This window comes from Aphelocoma coerulescens (assembly GCF_041296385.1).
Source record: "Aphelocoma coerulescens isolate FSJ_1873_10779 chromosome W unlocalized genomic scaffold, UR_Acoe_1.0 ChrW_unloc_scaf_1, whole genome shotgun sequence".
NCBI lineage: Eukaryota > Metazoa > Chordata > Aves > Passeriformes > Corvidae > Aphelocoma > Aphelocoma coerulescens.
Window position 1 is genome coordinate 11,137,725 of NW_027184080.1, and position 19,743 is coordinate 11,157,467.

At 41.4% G+C, this 19,743-nt stretch overlaps 1 protein-coding gene across 11 annotated transcripts in view; it reads left to right on the top strand.

Moving 5' to 3' along the window:
- Positions 1-19,743, top strand: part of LOC138102789 (5'-AMP-activated protein kinase catalytic subunit alpha-1-like) — a 124,191-nt gene that overhangs the window by 69,633 nt on the left and 34,815 nt on the right. For all 11 annotated transcript variants that reach the window (XM_069000551.1, XM_069000546.1, XM_069000548.1 and 8 more), the window contains 5 exons: positions 1,776-1,917; positions 5,138-5,231; positions 6,054-6,198; positions 8,431-8,518; positions 9,384-9,608. In XM_069000551.1, the coding sequence (XP_068856652.1) occupies positions 5,172-5,231; positions 6,054-6,198; positions 8,431-8,518; positions 9,384-9,608 (518 nt within the window). In that variant the 5' untranslated portion in view covers positions 1,776-1,917; positions 5,138-5,171. The remainder of the gene's footprint in view (positions 1-1,775; positions 1,918-5,137; positions 5,232-6,053; positions 6,199-8,430; positions 8,519-9,383; positions 9,609-19,743) is intronic.

Genomic DNA, 19,743 nt, shown 5'->3' on the forward strand with positions numbered 1-19,743 from the left:
TCCAGACTGGAGCAGAGATGAACAGTCCCAGGAAAACTTCCTTGCCTCAGCTAGCAGGCTAGCTAAAAAGCAAAGAATTTTAACTCTCTGTCTCTCTCTCCTTAGAAATGGAGCCGAGAGCTGGCTAAAAGCAGGAAGGTGCTCCCTCGGCTCTGCAGTGGTGAGAACGCAGGGGAGTGTGTGTGTCCTTGAACACAAACCGTGTTGAAGAATGCGCTCGGCTTCCCCCCCCTTTTCTCTCAGACCCAGCTCAAAGGCACAGCCCGACGATAGGGAATACAGTATCATAGAGTCACCCCAGGACATTGTAATACAAAATAGCTTTCATAAATATAACACTGGCTTCTTTTCTACATGATGTTATCTGAGGTCTTGCTTTCACTTCTGTCTTTATGCCAAATTCAAAAGTGATCAGCAGTGTGTTACCAGTTAATGTCTGCTGTTTTGCTGATGCCAGATACTTTGAACTGCTTCATCATACAATAAATAAGTTGTTATGGCATGTGGATAAAGGCTTAACTTAAAAGCCCAGTAGCATTTCAGTATGCTTTCTCCTTGGGATTAACAGTTTAGTTCTAATGTGATAGCATACAAATAATAATAAAGCTGCAAAGCTGCAAAGGTGCTTTACAGTAGAAAAAATACAAATATTTTTGTCTTGATTAAATGCACGTGGAAAAACTTGTATTTGCTATTACATTATGCAGCAAAGTGAAGATTACTTTTGTAATCTTTGTAATTACTTTTGTGTTCAGCAGAGGTCTGTTACCAATGTCCATTCAAGTGGACAAGGATGAACCATGTAGGTGTGTGTCTCTGGAATCTGGCTTGTCTTCAGATGGTAGGACTCAGGGTAGTGGATGAAAGTGATGTAGTTATAATATTAGTAGTGTTAAATCACTGCATGCAGAAAATAATGCAGATAGTGAAGCCTTCTAGTGGAAGAGATACTTACCTTTTGTGGTTTATCTGTGATACAATGTTGGGTTTAAGAAAAATATTCTTAGCAACTCTATTGTACCTACTTTCAGTAGCACCTGCAAAATTAAGGAATTTAAGAGGATTACCTGTCTAGGAAATGTTTTACATTTTCAAGTTCCCCTGCTGAAAGAAAAATGAAACTCTCTTAGAAGTAGGAAAGAAACTGAGGAATGTAAGAGGTTGCATGTTTGCATTGCTTCTCATACTTACTCTTGGATTTTATTTTGTGCATTTCATATAACTTTTGTCACTTATTTTATATAATAAAGCCCTGGTGTTTGCTGCACAGAATGTGGAGCTTATATAGGGTCAGACTGCTCCAAAGACAGATAAATAATTATTAAGTAAACTGATTGGATACTTTTAGCAGTAATTCAGAGTAATTGCTAAAATGGGCTTCTTGAGGAAAGGATAGCAGTGATGTCCTTTGTAAGAGCATCCTTGCAGATAAAGTAAAAGAGCGTGTCTGAGCAGGTTGCCAAGTGAGCCAAAAGCTTGGAGTGACTTGTACAGGGAAAGAAAATGGTCTCCCTAATTAGAAAGAATGGCAGTGTTTTGGGATGCAAAATGCTTTGTTTACAGTAGTGCAAAAACATAGTCATGCTGCAAGACTTCTGAGCGTTAGGTTTGTTCCTACATATCCAGTTCATCTTCTAATGATAGAATTGTGGGAGAAAATGAAGTAGGGCAGAAGAACCGATGTGCCATCTGGTTTTCAACCTCCCCAGAGATAATGGGATAATGTGGAATGCTTACATCTTAACTGTGATATTTCTTGGCCTTGTTTCTTGCAGTTGGTAAACATGAATTAACTGGGCATAAAGTCGCAGTGAAGATCCTAAATCGACAGAAGATTCGCAGCCTTGATGTTGTAGGAAAAATCCGCAGGGAGATCCAGAACCTCAAACTCTTCAGACATCCTCATATAATTAAGCTGTAAGTTTTGCTTGCTATAATTACATCTATTTAAACAGTAGTCCCTTGCTCTCACTGGTCTGAAACATGTTTAAAGGGCAATACTATTAGTGGTGTATTTTTAGGAAAATAACCAGTTTTCAACTATGTAACCATTTTTGGTGTACTTTGTAAAGCATTTTCACAAAACTGATTATTCTGCAGGGCAGAGGGCTTCCATTAGTTCTTAACTTACAAATTCTTTGGGCAGGTATATAGAAGGTAGTGGCATGATGGATGCTTATAGTAACATCCATCTCAGTTTCTTAGCTGCTGCTTCTGTTTTCCTTTTTCTGGTTATGTTTGAGCTTTGTTTCTGCTTAGAAACTGAGTTCAGAACAAGATTGTAAAGGGTACTTCTATAGTAAATTTGTTGTGTTTTCTTTACTCGAAATATTTTTTTAGGGTTGTGTTGGTCAGTGCCCTGTTTTTTCCTATGTAGATGGTACTCTACAAGGTTTTTCTGAAAGATGTGCAGTCTGTTAAATGTGATCTCATATTTCAGAGTTCTTCAATATAGCTGTTACCGCTTAACTAAATAAATGTGATATTTACAGTGTGCCTGTTTGCATTTGTTTATCAGTAGCTCATCAACAGAGTTTGGAGTACAATTATGTCCCAGAGTAGACACCTTGTATCTGGTCTGAGGAAATAAATTATAAATACTATTGACTTTTTTACTTTTCCTATAAAGTCAACCTGTACATCTAGCAGGGCAAATTTAGAATGTGGGTGACTTTCACTGTTAATTGTGGTGTTGGAGTTTAGGTTTTCTTTATTGGCAGAGTCTTTTCTTAAGATCATGCTTTCACTGATATATGCCATCCCTATACACTCATTTGGCAACAGCACTTATACTGGAGCTAAATTGGATTGTGTCAGATCACACTGACTTCCTCAGTGGGTCAGTTTTCAGAAGACTATTGAGCTGATTAGTTTGGCTGCAGAGCTGCTAGTGCTGCAAATTAGAATTCATGAATGAGTCCAAAGTACATACCTGTAGCTAAAACAAAATAAGAAGTGTCAGTGTGCCAATTGAGATATTTGGGCTGGAACAGGAATGTGTACTTCTGGTGCTGTCAAACTTTTAAGTCATCTTAACAGGTTTCAGGTTGCAATTTCTTTCTTGGGGAATTATGGGGAAAATTTTCTCTTCTGCATGTTGAGAGAAAAGACGGAAGGAGATGATAGAAAAATTGATGGGTCCGTAGCTTTTCAGTTGGTCATCCTGCATTTTGAAAACAGAAGTGTTATTAGCCTGAATGTAAACAGCATTTGAGCTATAATTGATACTGTTGTGTAGATAGACTTGCTGGTGACTTTGGATTGTGCTGCTTGTGCTATTAGCTGTATTAGGGAATTGCTAGGTAGCAGCTCAAGATATTTGGCATAAAGGTAATCAAATTATTTCAGGTGAATATTGCAAATTAGACAATGTCTAATTTGGAACATCATGCTTTATTAAAATTTTTCATACAATATTTTACCAATATATACAGTTGCAAAGCTGCCTCACTAAGTTTTTTTTTCATACCATGCTTTCAATAAAAACTTTTGGAGCATCTCCTTTTGTGGTTTTTGACCTCTAGCAATACAATGCATCTTGCTTTCCTATGTAAATTGCCTCTGTGCATTCTGGTCATCTGTGCTGTGTGGTTTGATAACCTTACTTATAGGTATGTAACTATTTCACAACATCCTTTTCCATAACTAGAAAAATGAACTGACTATAGAGAAGCATGATTGAATCTTCCAAGAGGCTGAAAATGTGAGGTGCAGAATGGCTCATTCTTTTCAGTGATGCTAAGAGGTTTATCTCCCAACATTGTTCACTATCTCACTATCCAGAGGATGGAAAATGACTGTGAAGATCTAAAATATAAACTTGCTCATGTTTGCCTGAAGCATAGAGCTCGGTAATTTCACAACTATCAAAAAGGTCATTAACAGTAGGGGTGTTAGAAATGAGGTTGCACTGTAGCTTTTGGATTAAAAGGATTACAATGTTATTTTTGTAGAGTCTTAGTGATGAGTTCAGAATATTCAAGTACGTGACACTTTCAACCAAGGTATTTGAGAGAAAATTAGTAAAGGTAAAACATCTTGGACTATAAGATGTTAGGTAAGTTTGAAGATAACTCCTTCAGAATAGTATTCAGATTATTGGAATGTTGCACTACAATGCTAAGCTGTTAAAATAGATACATACACCCATATATATGTGCACACATACATTCACCTGAATAGTCTGAACTCATTGCTGTCAAGAAAAACTTCTCTGTTCACTGGAGCATGTCTGTTTTTCCCCCTTGTCTTAGAATCAGCATTTGGAAGAACATTTCAGTTCTGTAGTGTATGTGTGAATTCAATTATTTTTTACAATTGGGATATTTGTATGCTTAAGTGTAGTACCTTGAAACATTCATTTTCATCCAATTACTACCTCCTGTCTTCTCAATATATTATCTGAATTTTTTGACTGAAGGTTTATCAGTGTGCATTTTCTTGCTATGTTAAAAATTGGTCATTTCTGACTGCTGTAAGGAGAAAAAAAAATTAAACAACCTTTAGGTAAGGATATGTAGAAAACATATCAATCTCCTAAGTGGGGAATTTGACCATAAACTAGTTTTTTCAAAACATCAAAGCTAACTTTAAAGTATAGTGATAAACATATAATAACCAAGGTGTTAATACTCTTAAACACTAATGACAAATTTTGGTCTCTTTGTAAAAGATAATTGCTCTCAATCATCATGAATATTTTTTCAAGTCTTGAAGTATACTTTATCTATGAAAAGGCAAGGGTTTTTTGCCTGTTAAAATTGAAGGGTGTGTGCTTTTTGAGACACTAGCAAAGTCCTTTTGAATATCTTCCTCATTGCACTAAAATGTCTGTGAGACAGCACTGTATATGGCTTCACAGAAAACATTTGGACTGAGAATAGTCCTCTGAAAGTACAAAGACTGATCTTCCTTGTGGGAAATACAAATTCCCTGGTAGTCTTGGCGATGATGGTGTCACATAGTGAAAGGAGAGGAAATAGCTTCTGAAAAATATTATCATTCCAGTAGCTGTAAATGGGCTGTTAATTTTTTTAAGTATGCTTTTATCTGACTCTTTGTACAACTTTGGTTTTAACTAAGTGTAACTAGCTGCTTTTACTGAGTGCATAGACTAACAGATACTTATTCTTATCAGGTACCAGGTCATCAGTACACCAACTGACATTTTCATGGTGATGGAATATGTTTCAGGAGGAGAACTGTTTGATTATATCTGTAAAAATGGAAGGGTAAGAAGTAGTCCAACTCCACAAATCAATGACTTGCATTCTGTTATTGCTTTTGCAACCTTCCTGTTAAATGAAGGTTTGTTTCTTATGTATTCAGCATTAATTTTGCGGTTAGCAATTAAAATATACCTTATGACTACATCTTGCTTTGAAAATAAAAATGGTTATATATTAACGTTTCAGATTTTTATGTATGACTTTGTAGCATTTTTCCACTCTACTGAAGAATAAATTATACTGATATGTTAATTTACAATTACTGTGTACAAACGGATGGATATGTTACCCAGGTGGAGTAGCTGAAAACTTTCTTTAGTATAAACTATTATTGAAAAGCTACTGCTGTGCCCTTATTACCCTCTTCTACTAATAGATTGGTTTCTGTGAAAGTCCTAAAGTCACTTTGAAAAACCATCTAGATAGCCAGAATACTTTTAGTTAGTTGTTAGACTGAGCAAACTTTGACATGGATTAGGGTGTGTTTATAGGAAATACCCAGTTAAGTCTGCTGTTTAGGGCTAGCTGCTAATAGGAGCATAAGCAGCATCCAAAATTTATCGCTTATATACTGTTGTCAGCTTTCGTCAACTTTAATCTTATACCATGCTTAAATATCAAAGTTCATTGATATTCTAATTAGACAAAGTTATTGTTTGGGTGCTAATATTTCTAATTGCTGGGTATATAACATCTGCTGTATAAAGTATCAAAACTATAAATGATAACTTTTGGTCATGGAAAAGTTTCCTTCAATTCATATAGAGGAAAATCAAGTTATCCTTCCACTGTCTCAAAATTGTTTAAAACCTTTGTTTGTCTTAGCTTGATGAGAAGGAAAGTAGACGTCTGTTCCAGCAAATCCTTTCTGGTGTGGATTACTGTCACAGACATATGGTAGTACATAGAGATCTGAAGCCTGAAAATGTGCTGCTTGATGCACACATGAATGCCAAGATAGCTGATTTTGGTAAGCATTGCTATTTTATATCTGATCACATTTCTGGTGTTATTTAGATCCTATTAATTTAGATCCTGGCCCAACCCCAGGACCTCGCTCGCTTTTCTCGCTGCTGGCAGAGTTTGCAAAGTTCACTTCGAAACAGTTTCGAATTGCGAAATGCAGTCTTTACGAGTGGCTACAGTTGCAAACGCAAAATAACCACCTTTGAAGCAGAGCTCCCACCTTTCTCTCTTTCGTGACAGCTTTTGCTAAAGCCTTCACTTCCACAGTTTTCTCTCCTTGGCTGGGCGCTGCTGATGAGCCACCGGCGACTTGGAGCAGAGCGGGGGTCGCTCTGCTACTGTCGGTGCGATGCCCTGGCTGCAGACAGTCAGCTGCGGAATTCACTCTAAGGCAGCTCAAAACCATTAACTGCAGTGTCTCTGAGACAAGAAACAACAAAATGAAAAGAGAACCCACAAAGGAATAAAACTCCCCTTAAGCAAAGACCAAATAGCCAGCAAAGCAAAAACCATGCGGCAAAAGGGGGACCATCTGCTTGTTCCAACAGACTTTAAAAGCTCCCTCAAAACACACCCCTCCTCCCCCCCCTCCGACCTCGAGATTCTGTTCCCAGCTGCACTGCTGGTTCTTAAAGACACAGTAACAAGTTTTGGGCACAGGTAGATATGGAATAAAATAACATGGATTACCCAAGGATATATGGGAAATAATAAAAAGTGTATACTTGAATATCCTGATGGTAAGACATAATACAAGAAAATCTGAATGTAATCCAAAATGGCGTTCTTGCATGTGTGTAGAATTTATTTTCCTTTAAAGCTTTCTCTTTAAATCAGTTGTTTTCTGTGACTGGGTGCAATTGTGAACTGTCTTGTTTCATCTTGCTTAATATTTTCTCTGATAATGCTAAACAGACTTAGTTCCCCACCTTGCCACTTCAAAACTGACTCTTACTGTCTCTTTATCTGTTAAATGCAGATGCTTAGCTCTCTTGTAAGTACAGTGCAGGGAAAGGTCATCATATTTAAGAACCACATTGCTCTAGTAAAATACACTACTTCTAAGAAACTGCTCTAAATTCACTTTGAAAACTCTAAAGATGTGATTTTAAAATGTAATTCAAGCATAAAAGGTAAAATAAGACCAGTTTTGCAAACTCCTGTGCTTTTAGCTATATAGCTGCCTAACTAATCAGAAAGCTTAATTGTTTATACTAGCTGTTTAACACAGATGCTGCAAGGACTGGTAGCTAGTTCTTGGAACTGTGTGAATTGGGAAACCTGACCACATAAGCATAGTAAGGTATTCATAGTCTTGTAGGTGTAGTAGAAAATACTTGCCCTTGTAAAACACTTGGAGGTCCCTGAAAGATGCTAGGTAATGCTGAGTATTCTAAGTATAATTTAAAAGTATGGTGTTCAAGTATGTGGGTGCAAGTATGAAAACTAGATAAGCTGTGTTCTTTCATATTCTTCCCCCCCCAGTAAAAGGGCATAATTTCTGTCTGAGTTCTCTGGCCTGTAGTGATTTTGATTATGCAGCCCTCATTGAGGAAACTAGAAGATATTTTACACAGCTATTCTAGAAGTGGTAATTCTTTAGTGATCATAGGGTATGCCAGAGGCTGGTGAACGAGGATGGCTTAGTTCTAAAGTACACTTTAATCACTAACAGTATTTAGTATAGTTTGATTTTTAAACTGCAGTGTTTCAGAAAACAGTTGAAGCAGTGTTAGTGTCTAAATTGTGGCAAGGCTGTGTGTACTGCTCAGTTTCCTTATTCTATATAACCTCTTAAAGAATTTTAGGAAATTCTGTGGTAGCATCTTCCACTTTTGCATTTAGAAGTGAATATGGTTTTTAAGACACTTTCTTGTTAATGACCAAAATCCTATATTACTATGTTGCTCTCTCCTTTAGAGCAGCTTTGTTCTCTATCATGCTTGTGTAATCCAGAATGGATTAGTTTTTGTCTTGGAATGAATATGTTTTTGAACATTCCTAGGTTGTGTGCAATAATGGATTTATGTTACTCAAGTTTCTGGTAAACTAAATGCAGGATCGTGTGTCATTCTCATATAAAAATTTCAATCATTCCAAACAATTTTGCCTCCTTATTGAGATAAATTAGTTAACTTTCTAATTTGAGTTACTAGTGATTTTTTCTAGGTGGTATATGCAGTATGAAATCACTTTGCTCTGTGAATCTTTAGTAGTTACTCTTATATACTTTCAGGTCTGTCAAATATGATGTCAGATGGAGAATTTTTAAGAACAAGCTGTGGCTCCCCTAACTATGCTGCACCAGAAGTAATTTCAGGAAGGTAGTTTCTTTTCTATTGGATGCATGTGTGCATGTGCTTCAGTCATTTTGCTGCTTAATTCTAAAGGCTACAAAATAGTGTAATTCACAAGCTTGATACTAAGAAATTGTGGACTGAACTCTTAATTGCCTTGATAATTTTTCATAAATATTTAAGACACTGAACTAGCTTTGAATAGTTTTTGTAAGATGGAGGTGATGTCTGATGTCCCAAATCCAGTGTGTACAGTGTGCCTGAATTGGTTTAAAAATCTCATTTACAGCTCAGATCTTAGAAGTACAGATAGAAATACAGGCAAAGTCTACTGTGAAGTTGAGTAGCAGTGAAATATCTGCTGTAGAATATATATTCAGTCCGAATTTGCTCAGTGATTTGTCAAATCTGCTGCTTTCATCTACCCACCCTAATACTTTTGCTGATTGGAGGCGAAATGTACGTTTTATTCATGCAGTAGCATAGAAGATGTGACAAGTTCTGCTATGTGGACTTGTCTTAAACTTCTTAGCCTCCAAGACTTGGAGGCTAGATGACTACATAGATTGCACTCAAACAGTGATAGCAATGTATAACATGGGCTTTCTTGGTAGTAGGTGCAAGTTTCTTTCAGTTTGCCATTATCTTAAGTTGTATCTGTGAATTATTTTTATACAATAGAGAGGAAAACTAAGTACTTCTCTAGCTTCTGTTACATATGTGAAGAGGAAGGACACGAGTTCGAGGCATAGCACTAAATGGTATAGTAATTGCAGATTAGTTGTCCAAAGTTCATATACTCTTGATTAACATGATACAATTTAAGAATGTAGAAAAAAAATCTATTTAAATGTATTAAGCACAAATTCCTAATATTTAACTTTTTTCCCAGATTATATGCAGGTCCAGAAGTAGATATTTGGAGCAGTGGAGTTATTCTCTATGCTTTGTTATGTGGAACACTTCCATTTGATGATGATCACGTGCCAACCCTTTTTAAGAAGATATGTGATGGTATCTTTTATACCCCTCAATACCTGAATGCATCTGTATCTAGTCTTCTGAAACACATGCTGCAAGTAGATCCAATGAAGAGAGCAACAATCAAAAACATTAGGTAAAATGTTAGCTGATATCTGATCAGAGGAGGCTGGAATGGTAATTTTAATGAAAATATGCAGAACAAATAAGTCATTCATATAGCTTGTCCCTGTTTTATAGTCTGAGATGAAAAATTCAACTTCTGGTTTTTTGGCTTTAGCTCTGGCTCTGATCTCCTGTGGCAAATGAAGTATCTATCAGCAGTCAAACAAATATATATGTTACATATAATAATTCTGAGAAATTCTAGATTTAAGACTGCTAAAGCAAGTCTGTTTACCTGCAGAATGGTTTGCAAAAAGTGTACTGTATTGACTTCTCTGGGCAAGAAAATTATTTGCTGATATGAACTGCTGTTTTGTATTGTAAATGTCTGAGGGGAAGTTATGACTCTTTAACCTGATAACTATTGCTTTTATTCATATTTCTGCAGACTCAGAAAAATCATCTGTTGAGGCTGAATATTCCATGTATAAGATGGCACTCACTATTCTAGCTTGAAAACCCTGACATGAACCTGTGTATGAGTGACAATTGCTATGTAGAATACTGATAAGTTTAAACTTGCAGCTAGAGATAGCCATCACGGACTCCAAGATAGGATTCTGGAGAGGATGACCACTTTGACAAGTGGACAGTGGGTAGAATTTTAAAAAAAGGTATCTTGGTGCAATAGCATAGTTAGGTATTCCTGTTTTATTTGTAAGAAGCTCTAAGGAGAGAGCTCTGAAATACTACCTTAGTGAAGATGCTTCCTCTTTTAGGGTTGGAAGTTAGCAAGTTAGTGATGTTCATGTTCTTTCAGTAAAACAAAAATTGTGTTACATATATCCCTTACTACTTCATTAAAATGGGAAGTACTTTCATAGAATCAGAATGTTAAAAGGTTGGAAGGGTCCTTAAAGATCATCTGTTCCAGTTTGGCCAAATTTAGAAATATATCCTCTGAGAGAAGGCACAACTACCCCTTCCCCCCCAGGTTCGGGAAAAAATAAATTTTCCTCGAAGGAAAGTGAAGAAGATAAAACTATTTATTTACCAAACACACGGGAAAAGGAAAATAAGGCTAAATAATAAAATGTTTCACTGTGGAGGAAAAAAAAAAACCTGGGAAAGTGTTAAGAGTCCTCCCTTTGGTCTCCTCGGTGCTGGGGCTTGGGCCAGGGCCAGGCCCTCTGTGCCCGGTGGAAAGTCCTCCCGATGTGCTCTGAGGTTGAAAAAAAACAGTCCAGTATAAAAGGGAGAAAATCCGGAATTCCAGAGAAGGAAAAACAAAGTCCAACTCTCAGTCTCTCTCTCCGGAGAACAAGAAGCTGAAACAACTGGCCAAAAGCTGACTGGAAAGCAGCAAGCCAGGTGCTTCCTCGGTCTCCTCCCGCAGCTGAAAAAAAAACCTGCTATCTCTGTGTGACCTTGAACAAGCTGCAAACTGCCCTGAAAAAGTTTTGCTCAGTTTTTTCCTTCCCCCTCTCAGGCTCAGTTTAGAGGCACAGAAAGGCACAAAAATTAATTTCTGGGCATAGGCAGCGATATGGGATACACATCATAACGTCACCCCAAGACATTCCACCCCTTATCCCATATTGTTGGCTCAATGCCCAAACTAAGATATTCTAATTCTACACACACATTAATACATATATATATATACACAGCTATATACGAACAGTGACAGTGACAATCAGCAAGCAGGGGTATACAAGCATTTCACACAACAATCAGATCTCCCTGTGGTACACAACGTGTTGTTCCATCTTTCTGCATTACCCACCATGTGCAACCAGGTCCCTGAGCAAAGACAACACCGTGGGTGGGTTTGTCTGCACTCGAGGCAGAATTTATCCACACAGGCTTTCCTAACAGACTTCTGACATGCACTACTGGGACCTTATCTCCATCTACTGTATGCAGGGATTCAGATTGGGCTGGACCAGCTCTATTGGTGGAACCTCGCGTGTTAACTAACCAGGTGGCCTTTGCTAGATGCTGTTCCCAATTTTTGAAAGTTCCCCCACCTAGTGCCTTCAAAGTGGTTTTCAACAATCCATTGCACCGTTCCACTTTGCCTGCAGCTGGTGCATGGTAAGGGATGTGGTACACCCACTCAATGCCATGTTCTCTAGCCCAGGTGTTAATAAGGCTGTTCTTAAAATGAGTCCCATTGTCAGATTCAATTCTCTCAGGGGTACCATGCCTCCAAAGGACTTGCTTTTCGAGGCCCAGGATGGTGTTCCGGGCAGTAGCGTGAGGCACAGGGTAGGTCTCCAGCCATCCAGTGGTGGCTTCTACCATTGTGAGCACATAGCGCTTGCCTTAGAGGGTTTGAGGCAGTGTGATGTAATCAATTTGCCAGGCCTCCCCATACTTGTATTTGGACCATCGCCCACCATACCACAGGGGCTTCACCCGCTTGGCCTGCTTGATCGCAGCGCATGTCTCACAGTCATGGATGACCTGGGAGATACTGTCCATGGTCAGATCCACCCCTCGATCTCGCGCCCACTTATAGGTGGCATCTCTGCCCTGATGGCCTGAGGCATCATGGGCCCATCGAGCTAGGAACAACTCTCCCTTGTGTTTCCAGTCCAAGTCTACCTGTGACACTTCTATCTTTGCAGCCTGATCTACCTGCCTGTTGTTTTGGTGTTCTTCATTAGCCCTACTCTTGGGGACATGAGCATCTACATGGCGGACTTTCACAACCAGCTTTCTTACTCGGGCAGCAATGTTTTTCCACTCTTCAGCAGCCCAGATTGGTTTTCCCCTATGCTGCCAATTAGCTTTTTCCCACTTTTCTAACCATCCCCACAGAGCATTGGCTACCATCCATGAATCAGTGTAGAGGTAGAGCTTTGGCCACTTCTCCCTTTCAGCAATGTCCAGGGCTAGTTGAACAGCTTTGAGTTCAGCAAGTTGGCTTGATCCACCTTCTCCTTCAGTAGCTTCGGCAACCCGTCGTGTGGGACTCCATACGGCTGCTTTCCACTTTCGTTTCATCCCTACGATGCGACAAGAACCGTCGGTGAAAAGAGCGTAGCGTGTGTCTTCTGATGGCAGTTGGTTGTACAGTGGAGCTTCTTCAGCACGTGTCACTTGTTCTTCTTCATCAGTGAGACCAAAGTTTTCACCTTCTGGCCAGTTTGTGATTATTTCCAAAATCCCAGGGCGATTCAGTTTTCCGATACAGGTGCGCTGTGTGATGAGAGCAATCCATTTGCTCCATGTGGCATTGGTGGCGTGGTGGGTAGAGGGAACCTCTGCTTTGAACATCCATCCCAGCACTGGTAGTCGGGGTGCCAGGAGGAGTTGTGCCTCAGTGCCAATTACCTCTGAGGCGGCTTTGATTCCTTCATAGGCTGCCAAGATTTCCTTCTCTGTTGGAGTGTAGTTGGCTTCAGACCCTCTGTAGTTTCGGCTCCAAAATCCCAGTGGTCGACCTCGAGTCTCACCAGACACCTTCTGCGAAAGGCTCCAGGACAGGCCATGGCTCCCAGCTGCAGAGTAGAGCACGTTCTTCACTTCGGGTCCTGTCCTGACTGGGCCAAGGGCTACCGCATGAGCGATTTCCTGCTTGATTTGGGCAAAAGCTTGTTGCTGTTCGGGGCCCCAATGGAAATCGTTCTTCTTGCGGGTAACCAGGTAAAGAGGACTCACAATCTGGCTGTACTCAGGAATGTGCATCCTCCAAAAGCCTATGGCACCTAGGAAAGCTTGTGTTTCCTTCTTGTTGGTTGGTGGAGACATTGCAGTGATCTTATTGATGACCTCAGCGGGAATCTCACGCCGTCCATCTTGCTACTTCACTCCCAGGAACTGGATCTCTCAAGCAGGTCCCTTGACTTTGCTCTTCTTGATGGCGAAACCAGCTTCCAGGAGAACCCCGATAACTTTCTTTCCTTTCTCAAATACCTCCGATGCCGTGTTCCCCCACACAATGAAGTCATAAATGTACTGCAGATGTTCTGGAGCCTCACCCTTTTCTAGTGCAGCCTGGATCAGTCCGCGGCAGATGGTAGGACTGTGTTTCCACCCCTGGGGCAGTCGGTTCCAGGTGTACTGCACACCCCTCCAGGTGAAAGCAAACTGAGGCCTGCACTCTGCTGCTAAAGGAATGGAGAAAAATGCATTGGCAATGTCAATAGTAGCATACCACTTCTCTGCTTTGGACTCTAGCTCGTACTGGAGCTCCAACATGTCCGGCACAGCAGCACTCAGTGGTGGAGTCACTTCATTCAAGGCACGATAGTCCACAGTCAATCTCCATTCTCCTTCAGATTTGCGCACAGGCCAAATGGGACTATTGAAGGGTGAGTGGATCTTGCTGACCACCCCTTGGCTCTCCAGCTCACGGATCATCTTGTGGATGGGAATCACAGCATCTCGAGTTGTCCGGTACTGTCGGCGATGCACTGTCGAGATAGCATTTGGTACTTTTTGTTCTTCCACCTTCAGAAGGCCGACTGCAGACGGGTTTTCTGATAGCCCAGGCAAAGTGTTCAATTGCTTACTGCCCTCTGTCTCCACAGCAGCTATTCCAAAAGCCCACTTGAGTCCCTTTGGGTCTCTGAAATACCCGTTCTGGAGGAAGTCTATGCCCAAAATGCACGGGGCCTCTGGGCCAGTCACAATGAGATGCTTCTTCCACTCAATTCCAGTCAGGCTCACCTCAGCTTCCACCAAGGTCAAATTTTGTGATCCACCTGTTACACCAGAAATAGAAACAGATTCTACCCCCACATGCTGCGATGGAATTATTGTACACTGCGCACCAGTGTCAACCAAGGCATCATATTTTTGTGGTTCTGATGTACCAGGCCAACGAATCCACACAGTCCAAAAACACGGTTTTCCCTGACCTCTACCTGGCTAGAGGCAGGGCCCCTCTATGCCTGGTTATCCTTCTTTCCCTGGGCCTGTATCTTAGAGGTTCCTTCATGGGAATTGGACATGTCATCCTCTTTTCCATCATTTCCAGCAGTTTGGCTACAGGCAACTGGAGCTACTTCCTTTTTGGTAGATCCTCCTTTCTGAGACTTGCGCTCCTTCAATTCACTCACTCGTGCTGCCAGAGCAGAAGTGGGTTGTCCACCCCACTTCCTCATGTTTTCCCCACTGTCACACAGGAAATTCCACAGCTCACTTCATGGGATGTGCCTTCTCTCTGGGGAACGTCCGTGGAGAAGGCACTCTTTAATCTCCTGGAGACTCTTCTCCATCTTCTCTTCCATTTTCTGCATATGTGTTTCCACAGCTGCAATTCTTGCATGTGTTGGGCCATGCACGGAGTCTGCATATGCTCGGAGCTTCACTGCCATATCCTTCACAGTCTCATTCGCACCGTAGTCCGGTTTCATTATTGCTAAAGCAGAAGCGTATTCTGGTGGCCCAAGGTGTATGAGTTTTCGCCACATGTATGGAATAACTCTGGCCCGGTCTGGACTCCTCAATCCTGGGTCATTTGTGAAGACAACCTCTACCACCCCTAGTTCTCTCAGGCGTTGGATCCCTTGTTCTATGGTCTTCCATGGGGTTTGCTGCATGTAGAGATCATCTCCACACATATATCTTTCAGCCACGCCTGTTAAAACTCGTCTCCAGACACTGGTAGAATCAGCCCCCCTTTTCATCGCTTTGTCGATCACTGGATCATGTGACAGGGATCCCAAATGCCTCACTTCAGCACCGTCCAGCATCACATCATCACCTGCCGCATCCCAAATACGGACCATCCAACTTATTATGGATTCATCGGACCGTCGGGTGTAATCCTTTCTTAGGCTGTGAAGGTCCTTTATGGACATGGACTCAGTAATGGTTTCTGTGCCTGAGTCAGTTGGTGGTTTTGAGGTTCCTTCCCCTGCATCTTTTGAGGTCCCTTCCCCTGCATCATCATCATCTTTCACTGGGCGATCAGTTTTGGTGGTGTGCTTCTTCCTCGTGACAGGAGCCACTGTCAGTGGCTTAGACTCTCCATCTGGTTTGGGCTTGCTGTCTGGTTTATCTGCAGCCTGAGTGACTGGGGTATCTGCAGGCTTTGCTGATTGATCTTCCTGTCTCTCTACCATTACATGCTGCAGTGTGCGATAGGCATATGCCAAAGCCCAACATATTGCAAGGAGCTTGTTCTCATTGGAATTGTCATTGTATTTCTCTTTCAGATATTTTGCCACCTCAGCTGGTTTCTGAACTTGTTCAGGGGGAAACTTGCAAACCATTGGGTCAGAGAATTTCTTCAAGATTTGGCCCATATCCTCCCATTCCCCACACCACTCAGGATGTTCCACCTCTGGGTCAGGTGTCTCATCAGTCACCCTGGAAATCTGAGCTCTTATTCTAGACAAGCTGCAAACCACATAGAGGAAGATTACCAGATTAAATACCAGGAGGGTGGTCTCTTTAATATCCAGGGGAAACTGAACATTCTCAAAAGGTAACCTATCAAATTTAAAGGGAAGGGAAACCTCGTCTCCTCCTCCTCTAACAATCTGGGTGCAATTACTAATAAATTCCCAAAACAGGCTACTGAAGCTAGGACTGGGGTTAGGACGGAGAAACCACTTATCATACACACTCCGAACAGCTGCCCGTACCTCTGTCAACTTCTTATAAATCATTATCACCGAGCACAGGAACAGGGAAATCCTGATTTGTCTCCCTGCTCTGTAAAATTTACATATCAGGGACAAGATTTGAGCAAGTTGTGGATAGGCAAACAACCCTAGGGACCAAAAAAAAACCAGTACCTCAATGAAGCCTAAGGACCAAAAAGACATGAGTACATCAAGCCAGAGAGACATTATGAACTCAACCACCATGGTGATTACTTTACCCCAACACAGAATAAGTAAATTCAAACCAAAATGTTATTAGCACCCTTTTTTTCACTTTCCTTCGAGCCACGCAGTTGGGCGCCACTAAATTTGTTCCAGTTTGGCCAAATTTAGAAATATATCCTCTGAGAGAAGGCACAACTACCCCTTCCCCCCCCCAGGTTCGGAAAAAAATAAATTTTCCTCAAAGGAAAGTGAAGAAGATAAAACTATTTATTTACCAAACACACGGGAAAAGGAAAATAAGGCTAAATAATAAAATGTTTCACTGTGGAGGAAAAAAAAAAAACCTGGGAAAGTGTTAAGAGTCCTCCCTTTGGTCTCCTCGGCGCTGGGGCTTGGGCCAGGGCCAGGCCCTCTGTGCCCGGTGGAAAGTCCTCCCGATGTGCTCTGAGGTTGAAAAAAAACAGTCCAGTATAAAAGGGAGAAAATCCGGAATTCCAGAGAAGGAAAAACAAAGTCCAACTCTCAGTCTCTCTCTCCGGAGAACAAGAAGCTGAAACAACTGGCCAAAAGCTGACTGGAAAGCAGCAAGCCGGGTGCTTCCTCGCTCTCCTCCCGCAGCTGAAAAAAAACCTGCTATCTCTGTGTGACCTTGAACAAGCTGCAAACTGCCCTGAAAAAGTTTTGCTCAGTTTTTTCCTTCCCCCTCTCAGGCTCAGTTTAGAGGCACAGAAAGGCACAAAAATTAATTTTGGGCATAGGCAGCGATATGGGATACACATCATAACGTCACCCCAATACATCATCTAATTTCAACCCCCGTGCTATGGGCAGGGACACCTTCCACTAAATCACATTGCTCAAGGCCTTATCCAGCCTGGCCTTGAACACTTCCGGGGATGGGGCATCCACAACCTCCCTGGGCAACCTGTCCCAGCTCCTCACCACCCATACAATAAAGAATTTCTTCCTAATATCTAACCTAAGTTTCCCCTCTTTCAATTTGTACCCATTACTCCTTGTCCTATCAGTACAGTTCTTAACAAAGAGTCCCTCTGTGGCTTCCCTCTTGGCTCCTTCAGATACTGGAAGGTGCTGTGAGGTCTCCAGGCTGAACAGCCCCAACTTTCTCAGCCTTTCATAGGGAAGGTGCTCCAGTCCTTTTATTGAGTTAGTCTCCCTCCTCTGGACTTGCTCCAACAAATCCATGTCCTTATGTTGGGGACACCAGACCTGAATGCAGTACTCCAGGTAGGGTCTCACAAGAGCAGAATAGAGGGGCAGAATCACCTCCCCCGCCCTGCTGGCCACGCTGCTTTGGATGCAGCCCAGGATTACATTGGCTTTCTGGGCTGCGAGCACTCACTGCTGACTCATGGTGAGTTTTTCATTACCCATCAGCCCCAAGTCCTCCTTTGCAGGGCTGCTCTCAATCACTTCTCTGCCCAACCTGTAGGTGTGCCTGGGATTGCTTCGACCCAGGTGTAGGGCTTTGCACTTTCTTTTGTTGAACTTGATGAGGTTTGCACAGGCCCACTTCTCAGGCATGTCAAGATCCTTCTGGATGGCATCCTTTCCCTCCATCGTGTAAACTGCACCACACAGCTCAGTGTCATCAGCAAATTTGCTGAGGTGGCCCTCAATCCCACTGTCCGTGTTGCTGACAAAGATGTTGAACAGTATTGGCCCCAGTACCCACCCCTGAGGGACACCACTCATCACTGGTCTCCATGTGGACAATGAGCTGTTGACCACAACTCTTTGCATGCAACCAGACAGCCAGTTCTTTATCCACTCAGTGGTCCATCCATCAAATCCATATCTCTCCAATTTGGAGACAAGGATGTCATGCACGACAGTGTCAAATGCTTTGCACAAGTCCAGGCAGAAGATGTCAGTTGGCATGCCCCATCCACCAATGCTGTAGCCCTGTCACAGAAAGTCGCCAAATTTGTCAAGCATGATTTCCCCTTTATAAAGCCGTGTTGGCTGTTAACAATCACCTCTGTTTTCCATGTGCCTTAGCATAATTTCCAGGAGAATCTGCTCCATGATCTTGCCTGGCACAGAAGGGAGACTGACTGGGCTGTAGTACCCTGGGTCTTCCACTTTCCTCTTTTTAAAAATGGGAGTTATATTTCCCTTTTTCCAGTCCTTGGGAACTTCACCTGACTGCCACAATTTTTCAAAAATGATGGATAGTGGTTTAGCAACTTCCTCTGCCAGCTCCCTCAGGACCCATGGATGAATCTCATTGGATCCCATGGACCTGTGCACATTCAGGGTCCTTAGATGGTCTCGAACCTGATCTTTTCCTACAGTGGGCTTAGGGTCTTCATTCTCCCAGTCCCTTTCTTGACTTGGGGGGTGTGGCTGGAGCACTTGCCGTTGAAGACTGAGGCATAGAAGTCATTGAGAAGACTTGCAGAAATCAAAGCACTGAGAACTAAACATTGTAAAACTTAAGCTAAGTTCCTATCCATTCATCTAAGTCATGTTAAATAAGTCTGAAAGAGAAGTGATATGAAAAAAGATGTTGAAAAATGTTGACTACAGAGCATGGATGGATTTTTGAATCCTAAACAATTTTGTCCTGTTAGCTATGAGACATCATCTCAGTTTAAAGGATAAACTTTTGAGTTTAATTGACTACCTTAATTTTTCTAGTGGTATGTGCATGCAAAGAAAGAGGCCCACTGTAACAAATAATAACAAAATATTCAGTTATTCAACTAAAGCTGTGCTTTACAGTTGTATAGGTAAAGCTTTTTCTACTTCTAAGTTAATTGCTTGCTTATGATGAAAGTACATTTTGCTCAATGCACTTGTGCTGAAGCATGTTCTGAGGCTAGAGCTTGGTCAATATAACTGCTCTTAAATCTGTAGCAAGTCTTTATGCTATGGAGTAGGATACTTATAAAATTAGCATCATGCCATATCCTTTGACTAGTTAAACAGCTTACTCTAGGCACACAAAACTACTTCATTTTTTTTCTGTATGATTGGGCAACCTAAGCATTTGGTTCCTTCTATATATTTCCTTTTCACTTTTAGCCTATGGATACACTAGTAAAGAGGTACAGATCGACTCTTCCATAGCCTTCCCTCAACTCTTTTAAGGCTTGAAGAAACAGCAAGGGGATTTTCTGAATGGAAAACTCATAGGCAGCTTGTTGGGGGTGGGGAGCATGTGACTTCAGTGTTCAAACATCTACCAAAAAAACTATTTGGTATCAAGATTTCTTTAATTTGTTAAGTATTCTTATGTATGTACTTGGGGAGGGACAGCTTTGATTGGGTAGCGTACAAATTTCCATTGAAAATATCTCAAAAATAAAATTGTTTTTCTTTTTACTGCCACTAACTACAAACCCAATG